Source organism: Bos grunniens, chromosome 12 (assembly GCF_055505025.1).
Source record: "Bos grunniens cultivar Pamir isolate PY7600 chromosome 12, Bosgru_T2T1.0, whole genome shotgun sequence".
Lineage (NCBI taxonomy): Eukaryota > Metazoa > Chordata > Mammalia > Artiodactyla > Bovidae > Bos > Bos grunniens.
The window spans coordinates 74,307,686-74,328,948 of record NC_141176.1 but is presented as its reverse complement, the minus strand read 5'-3'; the positions used below and the strand labels follow the sequence as shown (position 1 = coordinate 74,328,948).

The window sequence follows — 21,263 nt, the reverse complement described above, 5'->3', positions numbered from 1 at the left end:
TACCAGTCTATGTATGACAAATTGAATAGAAACTCTAAGCCCATTGTTACCACCCTTCAGTGGACTCTGGGTACCATCAATCGGGAGAGGAAAGATGGTGTATTAATAGATTTAAGGCCCAAAAGGCTTAATAATCCAATGAATTTGGACCCTTAGAGGTCATTCATGCTCACCACTGGAACAGCCTAGTATATCCAAAGATGTATCAGAGTGGTGTTATTTTTTTCTAGATGTGGTGATGATGTCACATGTACTAAAGTGACTGCTGCTTTTCTCTGGCCACAAAGGGAATTGAATCTGAGGTCTATTTTGTTTGGAGATGTACTTTCAAAAATACTATGACCAATAAACCTCAAGCCTACTACAGTTTTTGTCCTCTCTGTATTTTCTTCTCAGCTCTAGGCCTTCCAAGGATTGATAACCTTCGGAATATGACAGCAAGTCAACACTTTTTGAGATGTTTATTTTCTTATTCCATATTCTCTGTTTCAAGCTCTGCTTCTTCTTCGTGAAGAGTTACTGTTACGACACTCTTGAGTATTTATGGGAGACTGATGAAAAAAGTGGTGGAACTTCGAATTAACTAAATCAAACAAGATTATTAAATAAGATATTCCAAAGATAAGATCAAATTGACCTTTTCTATTTCATGTACCATGAACTGGTATATTGATGTCAATGGAAGTACAAAGGAGCTGGGATTCAAAATCAATGAAACTGAAGTTTTCTCTCCTCATTATTGAGAATGTTTTATCCTGAAATCAGGCAGCACCTATCCCTGTCCCTCTACACGTCATACAAAAACATGCAATGGATTCTGATTATAAGGGCTAATGAACCATGTGCTAAGCACACAGCAGGCCAGCCAGCTTTGGAAAGCCAACCTTGGCCTAGCTTGTTGTAGCTAAGGAACAGAACTTTCACAAAATCTTTTTAAAGTAATTAGCAATCACTGTCAAGATGTGACACTGCTTTACTGAAAGACTGCTTCTGGAGATAAGTAGCATAGCTGAACCAAACAGGACACCTTTATAAAATAAATTTGCAGAAAAGAAAAAAAAAAAATAAACAGATATATCTTTGCAGTAAAAGTACTCTGCCTCTGAGACTCAGCTTACTTCTCACTGGTAACAGTGGAAGTCTTTGCCCATAGGTTGCACTGCGTAGATAGTCATTGCTGCATTTCTGTGTGTAGCTTTTGATAAATGCATTTCACTTCCAAAATGAACATGTGGAAACTTACCACAGCTTGAATCACTAAAAAGCAGACAGAACTAAACCACAACAAAAAAGCATTCCAAATGAGCATTCTAAATGAGGAGATGAGAGCTGAGATGACTCAACACCATTCTTTAGAATCTCAAGTTCACAGACAAAACAAAGTCTGGATAGGAGGTATGTCTGTGGCATTTCTGTCTTTTTTGTTTTAAAGACACCTTACAACAGAGCAATAGGCACTTGAAAAGAAATGCTTACAAAAACAAAAAAGACATTTTCTGAGATGACTTTGATCCCTTACTTGAATTATTGGCTTAAAGGCTTTGTATCCTCAATAACTGCTCTTTATTGTCCTTGTTCAGCTATTACTTTTCAACTTATCATTTATTAATCTTTTCTTTGTAAGTAACCACAGTTGGTCTTATAAAAAAAAAATGGTGCAACAAATACTTGTCTTCTGTGGTAATGGGTTTCCCTGGGGGCTCACAAGAAGAACCCCTGGAGAAGGGCATGGCTAAAAGAAAGCTGAGCACCGACGAACTGATGCTTTTGAACTGCAGTGTTGGAGAAGACTCTTGAGAGTCCCTTGGACTGCAAGGAGATCAAACCAGTTAATCCTGAAGAAAACAGTTCTAAATATACATTGGAAGGACTGATGCTAAAGCTGAAGCTCCAATACTTGGGCTAACTGATGCAAAGAACCAACTCATTGGAAAAGACCCTGATGCTGGGAAAGATTGAAGGCAGGAGGAGAAGGGGATGACAGCAGATGAGATGGTTGGATGGCATCACCGACTCGATAGACATGAGTTTGAGCAAGCTCTGGGAGTTGTTGATGGACAGGGAGGCCTGGCTTGCTGCAGTCCATGGAGTTGCAAAGAGAACGACTGAGTGACTGAACTGAACTGAACTCAACCCACTCTAGTATTCTTGCCTGAAGAATTCCATGGACAAAGGAGACTAGTGGCTCCAGTTCATGGGGTCACAAAGAATCAGAAATGACTGAGCAACTAACACTTTCTCTTTTCTGTGGTCATAAGACACATAATTTAATTCATCTAGGTTATCTTGGCACCCCACTCCAGTACTCTTGCCTGGAAAATCCCATGGATGGAGGAGCCTGGTAGGCTGTAGTCCATGGGGTCGCTAAGAGTTGGACACGACTGAGTGACTTCCCTTTCAATTTCACTTTCACTTTCATGCATTGGAGAAGGAACTGGCAACCCACTCCAGTATTCTTTTTTTTTTTTTTTTTTAACAGGTTTTAAATTTTATTTTATTTTTAAACTTTACAATATTGTATTAGTTTTGCCTAATATCGAAATGAATCCGCCACAGGTATACCCACGTTCCCCGGCCTGAATCCTCCTCCCTCCTCCCTCCCTTACCCTCCCTCTGGGTCGTCCCAGTGCACCAGCCCCAAGCATCCAGTACCGTGCATCGAACCTGGACTGGCAACTCGTTTCATACATGATATTATACATGTTTCAATGCTATTCTCCCCAATCTCCCCACCCTCTCCCTCTCCCACAGAGTCCATAAGACTGATTTATACATCGGTGTCTCTTTTGCAGTCTCGTACACAGGGTTATTGTTACCATCTTTCTAAATTCCATATATATGCGTTAGTATACTGTATTGGTGTTTTTCTTTCTGGCTTACTTCACTCTGTATAATAGGTTCCAGTTTCATCCATCTCATCAGAACTGATTCAAATGTATTCTTTTTAATGGCTGAGTAATACTCCATTGTGTATATGTACCACCGCTTTCTTATCCATTCATCTGCTGATGGACATCTAGGTTGCTTCCATGTCCTGGCTATTATAAACAGTGCTGCGATGAACATTGGGGTACACGTGTCTCTTTCCCTTCTGGTTTCCTCAGTGTGTATGCCCAGCAGTGGGATTGCTGGATCATAAGGCAGTTCTATTTCCAGATTTTTAAGGAATCTCCACACTGTTCTCCATAGTGGCTGTACTAGTTTGCATTCCCACCAACAGTGTAAGAGGGTTCCCTTTTCTCCACACCCTCTCCAGCATTTATTGCTTGTAGACTTTTGGATCGCAGCCATTCTGACTGGCATGAAATGGTACCTCATAGTGGTTTTGATCTGCATTTCTCTGATAATGAGTGATGTTGAGCATCTTTTCATGTGTTTGTTAGCCCTCTGTATGTCTTCTTTGGAGAAATGTCTATTTAGTTCTTTGGCCCATTTTTTGGTTGGGTCATTTATTTTTCTGGAGTTGAGCTGTAGGAGTTGCTTGTATATTTTTGAGATTAGTTGTTTGTCCGTTGCTTCATTTGCTATTATTTTCTCCCATTCTGAAGGCTGCCTTTTCACCTTGCTAATAGTTTCCTTTGTTGTGCAGAAGCTTTTAAGTTTAATTAGGTCCCATTTGTTTATTTTTGCTTTTATTTCCAATATTCTTGGAGGTGGGTCATAGAGGATCCTGCTGTGATGTGTGTCGGAGAGTGTTTTGTCTATGTTTGTTCTCCTCTAGGAGTTTTATAGTTTCTGGTCTTACGTTTAGATCTTTAATCCATTTTGAGTTTATTTTTGTGTAAGGTGTTAGAAAGTGTTCTAGTTTCATTCTTTTACAAGTGGTTGACCAGTTTTCCCAGCACCACTTGTTAAAGAGATTGTCTTTAATCCATTGTATATTCTTGCCTCCTTTGTCAAAGATAAGGTGTCCATATGTGCGTGGATTTATCTCTGGGCTTTCTATTTTGTTCCATTGATCAATATTTCTGTCTTTGTGCCAGTACCATACTGTCTTGATAACTGTGGCTTTGTAATAGAGCCTGAAGTCAAGTAGGTTGATTCCTCCAGTTCCATTCTTCTTTCTCAAGATAGCTTTGGCTATTCGAGTTTTTTTTGTATTTCCATACAAATTGTGAAATTATTTGTTCTAGCTCTGTGAAGAATACCTTTGGTAGCTTGATAGGGATTGCATTGAATCTATAAATTGCTTTGGGTAGTATACTCATTTTCACTATATTGATTTTTCCAATCCATGAACATGGTATATTTCTCCATCTATTAGTGTCCTCTTTGATTTCTTTCACCAGTGTTTTATAGTTTTCTGTATATAGGTGTTCAGTTTCTTTAGGTATATATATTCCTAAGTATTTTATTCTTTCTGTTGCAATGGTGAATGGAATTGTTTCCTTAATTTCTCTTTCAGTTTTCTCATTATTAGTGTATAGGAATGCAAGGGATTTCTGTGTGTTGATTTTATATCCTGCAACTTTACTATAATCATTGATTTGTTCTAGTAATTTTCTGGTGGAGTCTTTAGGGTTTTCTATGTAAAGGATCATGTCATCTGCAGTGAGAGTTTTACTTCTTCTTTTCCAATTTGGATTCCTTTTATTTCTTTTTCTGCTCTGATTGCTGTGGCCAAAACTTCCAAAACTATGTTGAATAGTAATGGTGAAAGTGGGCACCCTTGTCTTGTTCCTGACTTTAGAGGAAATGCTTTCAATTTCTCCCCATTGAGGATAATGTTTGCTGTGGGTTTGTCATATATAGCTTTTATTATGTTGAGGTATGTTCCTTCTATTCCTGCTTTCTGGAGAGTTCTTATCATAAATGGATGTTGAATTTGGTCAAAGACTTTCTCTTCATCTATTGAGATAATCATATGGTTTTTGTTTTTCAATCTGTTAATGTGCTGTATAACATTGATTGATTTGTGGATATTGAAGAATCCTTGCATCCTTGGGATAAAGCCCACTTGGTCATGGTGTATGATCTTTTTAATGTGTTGTTGGATTCTGATTGCTAGAATTTTGTTAAGGATTTTTGCATCTATATTCATCAGTGATATTGGCCTGTAGTTTTCTTTTTTTGTGGGATCTTTGTCAGGTTTTGGTATTAGGGTGATGGTGGTCTCATAGAATGAGTTTGGAAGTTTCCCTTCCTCTGCAATTTTCTGGAAGAGTTTGAGCAGGATAGGTGTTAGCTCTTCTCTAAATTTTTGGTAAAATTCAGCTGTGAAGCCGTCTGGACCTGGTATTCTTGCCTGGAGAATCCCAGGGACGGGGGAGCCTGGTGGGCTTCCATTTATGGGGTTGCACAGAGTCGGACACGACTGAAGTGACTTAGCAGCAGCAGCAGGCTATCTTTCCATGAGAGGTGATTCTGTTATTAAATGCCCTCACAGACACCTGGAAGGCAGAGGGAGAACCACTTACCCAGCATGTCGCTGCTTCAGACTAACCTTGACGGGACTGTGTAGACACTCCTGCCCTAGGTGTTCCTCATGTTAAATCAGCCTCCCAATCACAACTGAACCTTTCTCTTACAAACATGACCTTTCACTTAAGACAACAGGACACATTGCCAAGCTGAACGGATCACCCTCAGCCCCTGTGAAAAGACCTTCAGAAACAGACTCTGTGCTCTTCCTGTGAGAACTCTGACAGGACTGTCACATTACCTGGATGAAATCAAGAAATATCAGGGGCAGCAAGTCATCCATATGGCCAATGTCTTTAGAGAAACGATTCAAAATTCTTCCTGTAAGAACAGGACACAAGAAATTACTTCCCCAGATAAGCCTTTTAAGAGAAATAATTCATGAACAAACCAAAACAATATTTTTAAATTATATGCATTTATTATAGCATCATATGAAATAAGCTGATGTCAGTGATAAAGAAAGAGAAAATAGCATGATATATAAATAGAGATAAAATTCTACCAAATATCAGTGGGTGGGATGTTGAAATTGAGCCCTGATTTTTAAAAGAATGAGGGGAATCTTGTGGCAGCATCAAGGAGAGTTGGTGGATTTGAGAATCTTCTGTCCTTCTAGATCCATCCTATCTAAGACTCATTCCAAGTGCTAAGTCAGTAAATAAACACTTGCAAAATACTTCAATTAATCCCAATCATTATACTAAATTTGCTTTAGTTATCAAAATTAATTTTGATGTGATACTTTTAAAATTAACATTATTATAATCTCTCTGTAATTTTTTTTTTCCCGCCACAAAATGGTTCACAACAACTCACATTTCAGGACATTGTAGATTCCTGTCGTCTTCATGTTGTGAGTTTCCTATCATGGTAATGTCATTATTTTCACAGGTGTACCAGATGTGACAAACATAGACTCATGCTTAAGCATCCAAAAAGACTAGAGGGATGTAGGCAGGAAAATGGCAATATTATGTAATGACTAAAGATCACTTATCATTATTGATTTTATTTCCCTTCTCAAAATCCACTAAAACAGTATATCCTAAAGGCTGCAAGACTGGAAGATTAGAAATAATTTCTAATGAATATGTCATCCTTTCATGATCAAATTTAAAGAAATTGAAGCTACACACATGCATGCAGACACGACTTTGGTATAGCAACTCCTGTTACCTAGACCCCTGAATTTAATTTATAACTGAGATTCCAGAAAGCCAGCCTGCAGGTGAGACATGGGAACCTGACCTGCTCTTCCTGACCTCTGTCAGAGATGACTTCCTCCCGAGGCCTGCACAGCAAGCCACAGCTGGACTGTGAATGAGCAGCAGCTGATGGCTGAGTTTCTGTGGTCTGAATGTGGCTCTCCTGTCCTCCACAGGGCAACTGGCTAGCAGAAGCACAGGATGTGCCCACGCCAGGAGCTAGAGCTACTGGAATATTTTACACTTGGTCAGGCCATCACAGCCTATGTCTCAATTTTCCTTTCTCAGGTTTAGGAAATACAGATTCCAGAAACTGTCTTTCAGTGACACTTTTGCAGGCCCAGTGACAACTTTTCTGATCTTCTAGGAATGCCTGCTTTAGAGGGCAAATCTCAGGATTAAACAGGCTCATGCAGGTGAAAGAACCCAGTCACGATGCCATGTAAGTTACCAGGCACTCAACCACCAATGTGAGATAATGACTCTGAGCCCCAGGTTCTGCAGCATCACGTCACCTGGGAAAGTCCACCAGGAGCTGAAGGAGGGTCCACGTGGTAAAATGCAGATTCTGACTCTGGAGTGCTGGGGGAGCCAGAGAGTCTGCATTCCCTTCAAGCTGGCAGGTGACGCCCTTTCTGCTATTGCCCAGGTGGTTTTGAGGGGTAAGAAACTGGGTTATTATTTAATCAGTTGTGCTTCAGGAACATTAAAATCAGATGGGCAGTTTTGAAGATACTCTTACAAAAGTTGTGACCCCTCTGGTCAATTTTATACTTCTCAAAGTAGCAATTTTGAAATAAAGAAAATATATGTCAAAAATATCTAAAATGTGGTTTAAATGCTTGTAATTTCTTTGAAAAATGTAACTTTTTAACACTGGCAAAATTCAGAAACACTACAAGTATGATTTGGCTTAGAAAGTGTTGAAGGTAGTATTGAAAAATTTTTAAGATGAAGTAAACAGTATGTAAAAACTACCCCTTTACCTTTCTCCGGATATGTGAACCTTAAGGTCTGAGAGACCAAGGGTTGGCAAAGAGTGTAAAATACAAGAAGAACAGAAACAATGAGAAAAAACATCTTCCCACACAGTGACTACACAAACTGAACCTAATATCAAAGATCATCAAAAAACTAAGCACTTATTCACCAGTGAGCTGAGTGTAAAATAATGTGAGATCAGAAAGTTCAACAGTTTCTTCCTTGCTCTAAGAAACATTAAGAGAACACATGGTGTTTGCAGAATATTTCCTCTGGCTTTGGGATGGACTGGGCTTTCTAAGTGACTCAGTAGTAAAGAATCTGCCTGCCAATGTAGGGAGAAGCAGGAAACAGGGGTTCAATCTCTGGTTTGGGAAGATCCCCTGGAGGAGTAAATAGCAACCCACTCCAGTATTCTTTCCTGAAAAATCCTGTGGACAGAGGAGTTTGATGAGCTATACAGTCCATGGGGTCGCAAAAAGGAGGATACAACTGAGCGACTGAGCACATTTTAACTACAGCTGTGATTTCAAGCCCACAGCCTGTAGTAATAAAGTTTTCTCAGAAGTCTCCAAATGAAATATTAAATCCTTATCATGAATTCCTTTCACACACATGCCATAACTCTTCATCCAAATAACATGAGCCCCCTGATGGAAGATCTCCAGGGATATAGAGGGAAGAGGGTTAAAGATGAACAGCGGGAACCCAAACCATTTTCAGACTGTTCTGGGTTCAAGGATTTCTCACATTAAACTGAATCTTGTCTTCCTGGAACATCCCTACTTATTCTGCCCTTATAACTGCACAAGGTGAATCTAATTTCTCTTGATATGATAGCCTTTCAAACACTTGAATGAAATGAACCATATTCTTTCTAGCAACTATTCCTTGGTGCCTCAATGATCCCTCATAATATAAGGCATGGCCCTATATTGTCTACAGTCTCTTGACCAGACTCAGACAGCCAGTCTCAGTTAATGCCTTGTGCCCAAGTCTTGATTACTTTAGGGTAAAGTGGTATCATCACCTTCCCTCATCCTACATAGCCAGTCACAAAGCTACAACCACAGTAAATTCTAGAGGCTAGATCATATTTTGGACACATAACTTCCATCTGTAAACACAGGTAGATTTTTTGGGAACAATTGAACAATATGTGTAAACCATTCTAAGAGTGTATCCCTTCTGACCCAGAAAATCCGTGTCTGGGATTACATCCCCAAGAGTCAGTAAGTGCATCAATCTGTTGAATGTGGCATATTTATAAAGTCACTAGTAGAAAACAACCTGAACAAGTCTGAAACAAGACTGTAATGTATTACATGCAATTTTAATTTTTTCTGTCCATTCTTATTTCTCTACACTGTGTATTACTTGTGTAAAAATGTAAAGTAGAGGGGGGACAAGGAGGAGGAGAAAGAAAGGGGTGATAGGGAGGATCAGGGGAAGGGGAGAGAGAAAGGCAGAGAGTAACAGGGGTAGACAGATAACCCCCCTTAAAGACCATGATATCCAAAAACCAATCAGTGTCCTCCTAACTGCTCTACTTCACAGTTTTCTGTCTTGTCCACAAGAGAGAATATCACAGAAGATGCCACTGAACTTGTCAAAATAAAAATTCATAATGATTGTATTTTAAGAACAGAGTCTATACTCTAAGCTGGATTCAGTCACCTTTAGAATTCTGACACCTGACCCACAACTAAGTTGTAACCAAATTGTTTCTTAAAACCCTGAAGTTCCTACATCTGGTCTTTGCTCTATCTTTTTTAAGCAACAAAAATTAAATATTTATGTATCATAAAATATCAAGATATATTTTTAGTGAGGTATATTTTACATCTCATAAAATTCACCCATTTCAGGTGTAAAATTCAATGAGTGATGCAACCACTACCAAAAATCAGTTTTAAGATATTTTTATGCTCCAATTAAGATCTCTTCTGCAGTTTACAGTGATTCCCTATTCCCCCTCTCACCCTAACAACCACTACTCTTCTTTCTTTCTCTATAAGTTTCTTTTACAGAACATAACACCCAAATGGAATCGTACAATATGGTGTCTCTGGGTCTGGCTTCTTTCATTCAGCTTAAGGTGCCTAAGGTTTCTGTGGTGCACCAAGGACATAGTGTTTGTCTTTTTGAGTGCTAATTTTTTTTTTTTTTAACCAAAGAACTAGTCTTATATAGTAATAGTTAAGTCTCTCAGTCGTGTCCGACTCTTTGTGACCCTATGAATCACAGCACACCAAACCTCCCTGTCCATCACCAACTCCTGGAGTTTACTCAAACTCATGTCCATTGAGTCGATGATGCCATCCAGCCATCTCATCCTCTGTTTTCCCTTTCTCCTCCTGCCCCCAATCCCTCCCAAGCATCAGGGTCTTTTCCAATGAGTCAACTCTTCGCATGAGGTGGCCAAAGTTGATTGGAGTTTCAGCTTCAGCATCAGTCCTTCCAATGAACACTCAGGACTGATCTCCTTTAGAATGGACTGGTTGGATCTCCTTGCAGTCCAAGGGACTCTCAAGAGTCTTCTCCAACACCACACTTCAAAAGCATCAATTCTTTGGTGCTCAGCTTTCTTCACAGTCCAACTCTCACATCCAAACATGACCACTGGAAAAACCATAGCCTTGACTAGATGGACCTTTGTTGGCAAAGTTATGTCTGCTTTTTAATATGCTATCTAGGTTGGTCATAACTTTTAGTCATCAGCAAAAAAAGACTTTATATCAGGTCACACCACACCTGACCTTGCGAGTAAGAGCAGATGTGTTCTGTGACTGTTCAATATTGTGAACTTCTTTCTATGTGCCCATGGTTAGCTTCATTAATGGTTCCTGAACCTAATTATTTTTAAAAGAATCAGCCATTGGTTTGATAGCCCTGAAGAAAGTCTGACACCAGGAGTGCAGTGCCAAAGCCAGGCTTTGAGTTCAGTGGAATGGAGAGGGGCAGACGGGGAGGATAATAAAAGACCCACTGTCCTGCTGAGAAGTTGGATCTACATCCATGCAACATAGCAAACATGCCATACAGGGGCATGGAGCAAAACTGGGCCAAAGAAGAGTAGAGCTTGGAGATGATCACCAGGCTGAAAAGGATCCCTGTGTGCATGAGCGAGCCACTAAGGGAGGTGGCCCAGCATGGACTGCCTGCATCATTCTACATAAACTAATTCAGCTTGGGTGAGATGAGAATAGGAGCTGAAGCTATAAAAGTCTGAGAGCTTCATATTTTCTTTGATTTTGTTAGAATTAACAAAACTTTATTGCTGTTAAAATAGGTCATCAATATGATGGCTGCTCAAAGAAGGTTATGAAACAAAAAGAGTAACAGAATTATTAATAGGCAACCACCAGTGGAAAACCACCAAATCATGGTCCTCTGGCCTTCAGCAGCAAGAGGCCTTTAGGCAACTCATTCAACCTTCACTGAGAGGAAAATCCTTTATCTGTAAAAGGGAGATGATGAAAATCACAGGATAAAAGATCACGAAGACGAAAGAGATTATGTGTATGCAGATACCATCTAAATTATGAAGTTCAGTTCAGTTCAGTCACTCAGTCGTGTCTGACTCTTTGTAACCCCATGGACCAGAGCTTACTCAAACACATCCATTGAGTCAGGGATGCCATCCAATCATTCCTTCCTCTATCATCCCCATCTCCTCCAACCTTCAATCTTTCCCAACATCAGGGTCTTTTCAAATGAGTCACCTTTTTGCATCAGATGGCCAAAGTATTGGAGTTTCAGCTTCAACATCGGTCCTTCCAATGAACACCCAAGACTGATCTCCTATAGGATGGACTGGTTGGATCTCCTTGCAGTCCAAGGGACTCGCAAGAGTCTTCTCCAACACCTCAGGTCAAAGGATTAATTTTTCAGCTTTCTTTATAGTCCAATTCTCACATCCATACACGATCACTGGAAAAACCATAGCTTTGACTAGATGGGCCTTGTTGGCAAAATAATGTCTCTACTTTTTAATACGCGGTATAGGTTTGTTATAACTTACCTTCCAAGGAGCAAGCGTCTTTTAATTTCATGGCTGCAATCACCATCTGCAGTGATTTTGGAGCCCAAAAAGTTAAAGTCTGTCACTGTTTCCCCATATATTTGCCATGAAGTGATAGGACCAGAGGAAATGATCTTAGTTTTCTGAATGTTGAGTTTTAAGCCAACTTTTTCACTCTCCCTTTTCACTTTCATCAAGATGCTCTTAGTTCTTTACTTTCTGCCATAAGGGTGGTATCATCTGCATATCTGAGGTTATTGATATTTCTCCCCACAATCTTGATTCTAGGCTGTGCTTCATCCAACCCAGCATTTCTCATGATGTACTCTGCATATAAGTTAAATAAGCAGGGTGACAATATACAGCCTTGACATATTCCTTTCCCGATTTGGAACCAGTCTGTTGTTCCATGTCCAGTTCTAACTGTTGCTTCCTGACATGCATACAGATTTCTCAAGAAGCAGATCAGGTGGTCTGGTATTCCCATCTCTTTCAGAATTTTTCACAGTTTATTGTGATCCACACAGTCAAAGGCTTTGCTATAGTCAATAAAGCAGAAATAGATGTTTTTCTGGAACTCTCTTGCTTTTTCCATGATCCAGTGGATGTTGGCAATTTGATCTCTGGTTCTTCTGCCTTTTCTAAAACCAGCTTGAACATCAGGAAGTTCATGGTTCACATATTGCTGAAGCCTGGCTTGGAGAATTTTGAGCATTACTTTACTAGCGTGTGAGATGAGTGCAATTGTGTGGTAGTTTGAGCATTCTTTGGCATTGCCTTTCTTTGGGATTAGAATGAAAAGTGACCTTTCTCAGTCCTGTGGCCACTGCTGCGTTTTTCAAATTTGCTGGCATATTGAGTGCAGCACTTTCACAGCATCATCTTTCAGGTTTTGAAATAGCTCAACTGGAATTCCATCACCTCCACTAGCTTTGTTCGTAGTGATGCTTTCTAAGGCCCACTTGACTTCACATTCCAGGATGTCTGTCTCTAAGTGAGTGATCACACATCATGGTTATCTTGGTCATGAGATCTTTTTTGTATAGTTCTTCTGTGTTCTCTTGCCACCTCTCATGTGAAAGGTGTTATTCTTATTATCCTTTGGGAATTTTAGAGCTTTGCGGGGCATGAAAGATAACCAGGCCTAGTCTTCCCAAAATTTATCCTGGGAAGCATCTGAGATTTAACACAGGTGCCTTGGAGGATGAAGGAGAAATAGAGGAAGACACCCCATCTGTCTCCCTTACTGCCCATCCCTTGCAAACAGAGCCCTTTTCATTCATCTGGATGTTCACCTTAGAGATGGTATTTCAAGAAGGGGGTTCTATAGCAAACAGAAATATTCAAATTAATTTGTAGACCAAGCTTCTGATGTTGGAGGAGATAATGTCCCACCTTGCTCAGGATGATGCAATAGTATTAAGCATACAATATTTCATCATGGGGTGGGTGCTACTACCAAGCCATTCTGAGATTTAATCCAGCAGAGAGAGGAGACAAGGAAACTCACTTTTCAGGGCAATTTCCTGCAATATCGTTTGCTGCCTCTTATTTTCACTAGGGATAATATCGGCCTGACCTCCCATCACTCTTGGCTGTGTACCCTTATTCTGATGAAAGACTCTTTTCTCTCCTCTGTTCACCTACTAAGAAGGTCCTCAGTCCCCACCCACTCTGTCCAGATCTCAACCTTAGCCCTTTCTTTTCCTGAGACTCTTGATGACAAATATAGCTCCCAGGAATCTGCCACTCACTTAAACTCCTTTAACTTTATCGGACGGGCTTAGAATAAGTGCTCCTCTACCAGGAAACTGCTAGAGCCTTGACCACAGCTAATGGAGTAAAGTACCAGGGGGTCCTAACACATGACTAGCCACCAAGTCATTCTGATTTCCCCTCCTGAGAATTATAAGGCCAGAAAAAAACATAAAAGTACAGCAGAGTCACTGCACCCATCAAAAGTGAGAGACCAGGGAGCTTGGGCACATGCATGCATCCTGTGACAGTGGCTCCAATACCCATGAGGACCCCAGTTCCTAGCTCCAGGAAAGTCAGCATTGCTCCAGCTGCGCAAGATGTCCATTTCCTTTCCATCAAGCCCTCTTCCTTTGAACTAACCTGGGTAGATTCTGCCACTAGCAACCAAAAAGCCTTGACTAAAACAGTCAGCACAGGTACAACAAAAGACTGCATACTAAAATTAATTGGGGAAATGAGATGTTTTTGTAAAGTTAAATTTTCAAATTACTACTTAGGAAGAAACTATTAGTGAGAACCTATTTTCATGAGGACTACAGAGTTTTGTCATCTTAAAAGCTGACAGAAATACATCTTTTCTTGAAACTCAGATCTAAAATTTTGAGCACCAATGGTCTTATTTGGTATTCTTTTTTTTTTTTTTTTTCCCCTTTGGTCTGATTTAATTGTTTTTAAACATGGTGGTGGCAAGAATACAAAGAACTATACAAAAAAGATCTTCACGACCAACATAATCACATTGGTGTGATCACTCACCTAGAGACAGACATCCTGGAATGTGAAGTCCAGTGGGCCTTAGAAAGCATCACTACAAACAAAGCTAGTGGAGATGATGGAATTCCAGTTGAGCTATTTCAAAACCTGAAAGATGATGCTGTGAAAGTACTGCACTCAATATGCCAGCAAATCTGGAAAACTCAGCAGTGGCCACAGGCCTGAAAAAGGTCAGTTTTCATTCCCATCCCAAAGAAAGGCAATGCCAAAGAATGCTCAAACTACCACACAATTGCACTCATCTCATATGCTAGTAAAGTAATGCTCAAAATTCTCCAAGCCAGGCTTCAGCAATATGTGAACTGTAAACTTCCAGATGTTCAAGCTGGTTTTAGAAAAGGCAGAAGAACCAGAGATCAAATTGCCAACATCCACTGGATCATCAAAAAGCAAGAGAGTTCCAGAAAAACATCTATTTCTGCTTTATTGACTATGCCAAAGCGTTTGACTGTGTGAATCACAGTAAACTGTGGAAAATTCTGAAAGAGATGGGAATACCAGACCACCTGATCTGCCTCCTGAGAAACCTATATGCAGGTCAGGAAGCAACAGTTAGAACTGGACATGGAACAACAGACTGGTTCCAAATAGGAAAAGGAATACATCAAGGCTGTATATTGTCACTCTGCTTATTTAACTTATATGTAGAGTACATCATGAGAAACGCTGGGTTGGAAGAAGCACAAGCTGGAATTAAGATTTCCTGGAGAAATATCAATAACCTCAGATATGCAGATGACACCACCCTTGTGGCAGAAAGTGAAGAGGAACAAAAAAGCCTTTTGATGAAAGTGAAAGTGGAGAGTGAAAAAGTTGGCTTAAAGCTCAACGTTCAGAAAACAAAGATCATGGCATCTGATCCCATCACTTCATGGAAAATAGATAAGGAAACAGTGTCAGACTTTTTTTTTTTTTTTTGGCTCCAAAATCACTGCAGATGGTGACTGCAGCCATGAAATTAAAAGAGACTTACTCCTTGGAAGAAAAATTATGACCAACCTAGATAGCATATTCAAAAGCAGAGACATTGCTTTGCCAACAAAGGTCCATCTAGTCAAGGCTATGATTTTCCAGTGGTCATGTATGGATGTGAGAGTTGGACTCTGAAGAAAGCTGAGCACTGAAGAATTGATGCTTTTGAACTGTTGTGTTGGAGAAGACTTTTGAGAGTCCCTTGGACTTCAAGGAGATCCGACCAGTCCATTCTGAAGGAGATCAGCCCTGGGATTTCTTTGGAAAGAATGATGATAAAGCTGAAACTCCAGTACTTTAGCCACCTAATGGGAAGAGTTGACTCATTGGAAAAGACCCTGATGCTGGGAGGGATTGGGGACAGGAGGAGAAGGGGACGACAGAGGATGAGATGGCTGGATGGCATCACTGACTCGATGGACATGAGTCTGAGTAAACTCCGGGAGTTGGTGATGGACAGGGAGGCCTGGTGTGCTGTGATTCATGGGGTCACACAGAGTTGGGCACGACTGAGCAACTGAACTGAACTGAAACATGGCAATATCCTTTGGGGCTACTATTCGTTGCCTAAAATGCACTCAAACCCCCACCTATTCACTACTTTCTTTAAAAAATTTATAACACTGTCCTTTCAGCTGATAAATTTTGCTGTTATCAGCATTTGACTCCACCCTCAATCTTTATGTTTATAGCTGAGAACCAAGGAGACCCTACAAACAAGTGGGGTCCAGAAGAAGATTCTACAGGCTCTTAGCAAAGCCATAAGCAACTCTCATATTTAAAGACATAGTTTTTCTGATACTTTGTTTGATGAAGAACTGTTTCAGTGTCCTTTCAGATTCCACCAGAGACCTGGGTCTATCCTCAGAACATATTATAATATAATCTATTTAGTGGTTTAACTACTGTCTATGTCTTCTAGCCTTGAATTCACGTCCAGATTATACACCTTTTGTAAACATCGACCACACTTCACACACAATCTATTACAAAAAGGAAACTGCCAGGTGTTAGTGGTCAACTGGCATTTACTAATAATACACCATAAACCCAGTGGCTTTCCAACCATTTTTGGTTTAAGATGGGAAGCCTTCTGTGCTTCTGGATTCTTACACAAAAATAGAAAACATATTAGTAAAATGAGTATTTTAAAAGTGGCTCTTACTGAAGTAAGACTGTAAGATATGTAACCCACTTAGTGACCATCTTGGTACATGTCAATATGTGGAAAAGTTGGAAAGATTAATTCTGATCACTACGGAGTCTACCAATGCATATGTCTTCCTTAGATCTCCCAGTGATCTGCTTAAAATGTAAATTCTCAAGAGCATGTGTGAGGTCTGAGATTCTGGATTGCTAACAACTCTAGGTTGCTGATGTTGCTGGGTCCAGGGACCACACTTTGAGTAGCAAGGAAGAAACTGAACATTTCTGATAATGTTCCTTTGTCACCCATACCCACCCCTGAGAGCTAAATAATCTTTGTCCTAATTTACCTCTTTGTTTGTTTTTAAAATGTCTAGTATTTGACAGAGATATTTTGCAGCTGTGTTTTGAGAGAGATGCTGTGGCCAACCGCCCTGAACCACCTCTGACTTAACTACAGGAATGACCGTGCACAGATGAGACTGGAACTGTTTGAAAGTTATTTTTGCTTCATTACCATGTTAAGATGTCTATCCAAGGTGGGAATTTGTACTGGACTAGGCACAATTCCAGCCATGTGCAAAGGAGTGTGGAAGACTGCACATGTTCCAGCTAACCTGGCTGTTCCCTGAAATCTCTGCCCCTTTCCTGGAGCCCCAGTGACATGCCTGCCTCCTATCCCTTAAAGTTCCTCTACTCCCACCTCCCCTTGGGGAGAAGGTGTGTTTTGAGCATGGGCTCTCCCTTCATTCCTTAATCAATGAATAAAGCTTCTGCTCTACTATATACAACCGGGTTTAAAAAGTAGCATTTGTGATTCCAGGCAAAGAACCCATTCAGAGGTCACTGACCCAGTGGGAATCATCTATACCTTCTGTCTCAAGACCATTTAAATTGATTTTGTCTTATCTACATGTATAACTATTGCCCTTTTAAATTCCATTCTTTACTTTCAGGGGCTAACAACCACTTGTCATCTTTTTATTCACACAAATTAAATTAGAATATGGAGAAGGGGACAACAGAGGATGAAATGATTGGATGGTGTCACCAACTCAATGGACATGAGTTTGAGCAAATTTGGGGAGATGGTGAACCCTGGTATCCTGCAGTTATGGGGTTGCAAAGAGTCAGACATGACTTAGCAACTAACAATAACAACAGACATTGCTAGGACAGAGATTTTGTCTATTTTATTCACTGCTGTTAACCCAGTGCCTGGACCAATGCCTCACTGGAACACCTTAAATAGAAGGCACTTGAATATTCTGAGTGAATCAATAAAACAAGCTCTTCTTCTATAAATAAGCAGTTTGTCCTCAAATTTCAGTCTCTATTGATATTTTGAACAATCTCTCTTTTTTTTTAAGCTGTTGTTTTCTAACCTGGAGAAATTCGTTTCAAAGTGAAGTGTCTGGTCCATCATATTGTCACCAACAAAACTCATTAACAATTCTTACAAAATAAAGGTAGAATCTGGGAAATAAGATAAAGTCTAACTCCTTTTTTCCCTTTTGGTTTAGTCAAATTTCATGTGCTCATAGAGTACTATGTGCAGAAGCTTTGCACCTAACTCTTCAGATCAGAATCCCTAGTGGGAAACGGCTTTAAGATGGTGGTGGGGGGCAGGTGCAATGACAAGAAACCTGTAAAACACCCTTGCTTAGGGCTACCTTTGGGGGAGAGAACAAGAACTATAGAGTGCAAGCTCATACCTCTCCATTCTCTGATCAAGGAATAAAGATTTCCTTTACTTCTGAACTGAACTCAGCCTCATTCTGTTGGCACAAGCAACACCAGGTAGAAAGACACATGTTGGAGACTGACTCACCCAGGTTATAGAGACTCAGAAAATTCATATCAACACATCTATGATACACAGCAATTTTACTGGACACACTGGAAACCTCTATTAAATATCTATTACTAAAGATAAGCCAGTAACATCATGGGCAGCGCTGGTGTTAAGTTGATATGAACAGTGATGGCCAACCAGCCATTGACAGTCTGGACCCTTCTGATTGGGTACTGCCTGCTCCACTGGATGCTGAATACATTAAATATTAAAAGAGTTTTTAAAAGTTACAGGAATTCTCTCTTACCAAACCATAATTAAAGTAAAACATTTAAAATAACTCTACTTCAAAGTTATGTAAATTACTTATGGTTGAATTAATTGATTAACAAATGAACAAATGACTGAAAGAATGAATTGGGACAGATGGTCTAAAAAAAGCATAATTGATTAGGAAAGTCCAGGACTTGAGAGCCCCCTCATCCAAGGTCTTGTTCTGTCTTGTAACTTGGGGCAAGTCACACTGCCTGTTGCTAAATATGGTAGGACACTGACCTTGAAGGAGCAGACACACCTCACACATGGCCCCAGGGAACCCCTCTGCCACAGCCACCATAAATGCTTTGGAACAGGGTGTAATTGATACTTTACTTTTCCTAAGTATCAGAGGCAGGTGTAGGGTACTGGGAAACTAGACCAGATTAGTTCCTTTACCTGTGGATAACACATATGTCACACATGCTATCATATAGGAGTTTGGCTAACAGCTCACTCACTGTCAGGAATGGACAGTGGAGAAATTAACAGGCAGAAAAATCTCTAAGACAGTGACTCTGAAACACTGTACATCTGATGAAAGCTATGGAGCAAGTCTGCTAGAAAATGCTCAATATACTCAGCTTCATGATTTCTGAGGATTCCTAAACCATGAACCACAGGAAGTGGGGTGGCCTCAGAGAGATGTGGGCCAGGTAAGAATTGCTGATTCTGAGGGAACAGAACACCACCTATCACGGGACTCCTCCTGACATAAGAATGCACAACTATCTCCAAGAAGGGTATTTTTCCTGGCCCAGTGCACCTCAACTATCTTTCAAGGCAAAATGCACAGTCTCCATCTCATATATCTGAGAGAATTTTAACTGCCAACAGATGAAACCTCTCTCCTGCAGCAGATCTCTGAAACATTAGACAGTGTACAGAAACTATCACAAAAATTCTATGAAGTCCTTACAACCTATTTTGGCTTTCTTTTTTACCAAATTATTTCCAGGTAAGTTCTGCAAGATGATAGATTCACTGGATTTCAGAGCTTCAGGCTTCTCGTATATGACTGAGGTCGAATGTCAAGACTCACTTCCTGCCTGCCTAACACAGCTACTAGCTGCTGCTGCTGCTGCTGCTAAGTCGCTTCAGTCGTGTCCGACTCTGTGCGACCCCATAGGTGCTCTCTATCTTCACTCAGAACTCTTAACCAATAACTATATATTTCTTCATCTCCCTCAATACCACTATATAACCCAGCCAGCAATTTGCTGCATTTAAATGATTCATTTATTAATGCTAATTGGGCAGTATTTATAGGAGAGTTGTATTTGTTCTGTTCTGTACATTATGCCTTTATCAGCTTTAAAAATATAATCTACAGTTTATAAGAACTAACCAAGAATCCTACTTTTGTCCCAGGCTGTTTTAACCATATTTTAATGAAGGAGAAGTTCTGAAGTATCAGCTGCTGCTGAGTCACTTCAGTTGTGTCCGACTCTGTGTGACCCCATAGACGGCAGCCCACCAGGATGCCCCAGCCCTGCGATTCTCCAGGCAAGAATACCGGAGTGGGTTGCCATATCAGAATGCCCATCTAATACAAATGTAGAAGAGCTGTCTGAAATTAACTGGAGTGAACAAGCATGAAATGTCTCTAAAAACATTCTGTAAATAACGTTTGAAGGCTTGACAATCTAAAATTCAGTTCAGTTTAGTTCAGTTGCTCAGTCATGTCCAACTCTTTGTGACCCCGTGAGGTGCAGCTCACCAGGCCTCCCTGTCCAACACCAACTCGTGGAGCCTACCCAAACTCATATCCATTGAGTCTGTGATGCCATCCAGCCATCTCATCCTCTGACGTCCCCTTCTCCTTCCGCCCTCAATCTTTCCCAGCATCAGGGTCTTTTCTAACAAGTCAGCTCTTCACATCAGGTGGCCAAACTATTGGAGTTTCAGCCTCAACATCAGATCTTCCAATGAACACCCAGGACTAATGTCCTTTAGGATGGACTGGTTAGATCTCCTTGGAGTCCAAGGGACTCTCAAGAGTCTTCTCCAACACCACAGTTCAAAAGCATCAATTCTTTGGCACTCAGCTTTCTTTATTGTCCAACTCTTACATCCATACATGACTACTGAAAACACCATAGTCTTGACTAGACAGACCTTTGTTGGCAAAGTAATGTCTCTGCTTTTTAATATGCTATCTAGGTTGGTCGTAACTTTCCTTCCAAGGAGTAAGCATCTTTTAATTTCATGGCTGCAATCACCATCTGCAGTGATTTTGGAGCCCCCAAAAATAAAGTCTGCCACTGTTTCCACTGTCTCACCATCTATTTGCCATGAAGTGATGGGACCAGATGCCATGATCTTAGTTTTCTGAATGTTGAGCTTTAAGCCAACTTTTTCACTCTCCTCTTTCACTTTCATCAAGAGGCTCTTTAGTTCTTCTTCACTTTCTGCCATAAGGGTGGTGTCATCTGCATATCTGAGGTGATTGATATTTCTCCTGGCAATCTTGATTCCAGCTTGTGCTTCATGCAGCCAAGCGTTTACCTTAGGTCAGCTTCAACTTTCACTTGTGAAATTTGCCATTTTCCATGCTATTTGAAAAAGGTGAATACATAGAAGCTCTCCATTTTTACCAGTTAAAGAATTTTCTAAAAAATAGTTAAGTTCCCACTACTCCTAATAACTACATCCACTTCCCTGGATAAATTACAATGTTCCATTTAAACAGAACCAACTTTATTAAATTTCCCACGGTCTTTCCTTAATTATACAATATACTTCTGTAATAAACTTCAGCCATATCATATTCGAACAAAAAATAAACCAGATGCTCGGTGCTTATATGCAAAATTAAGCTCTCCCTGTGAAACCAAATTAAAATGAGCTCAGGAATGAAGTCAAGCCC

At 40.3% G+C, this 21,263-nt stretch overlaps 1 protein-coding gene across 1 annotated transcript in view; it reads right to left on the bottom strand.

The window, feature by feature from the left end:
• The window catches only part of LOC147361907 (ATP-binding cassette sub-family C member 4-like), a 198,065-nt gene that overhangs the window by 70,973 nt on the left and 105,829 nt on the right, over positions 1 to 21,263 (bottom strand). The window contains exon 20 of the mRNA XM_086330242.1: positions 5,663 to 5,742. Within this exon, the coding sequence (XP_086186368.1) occupies positions 5,663 to 5,742 (80 nt within the window). The remainder of the gene's footprint in view (positions 1 to 5,662; positions 5,743 to 21,263) is intronic.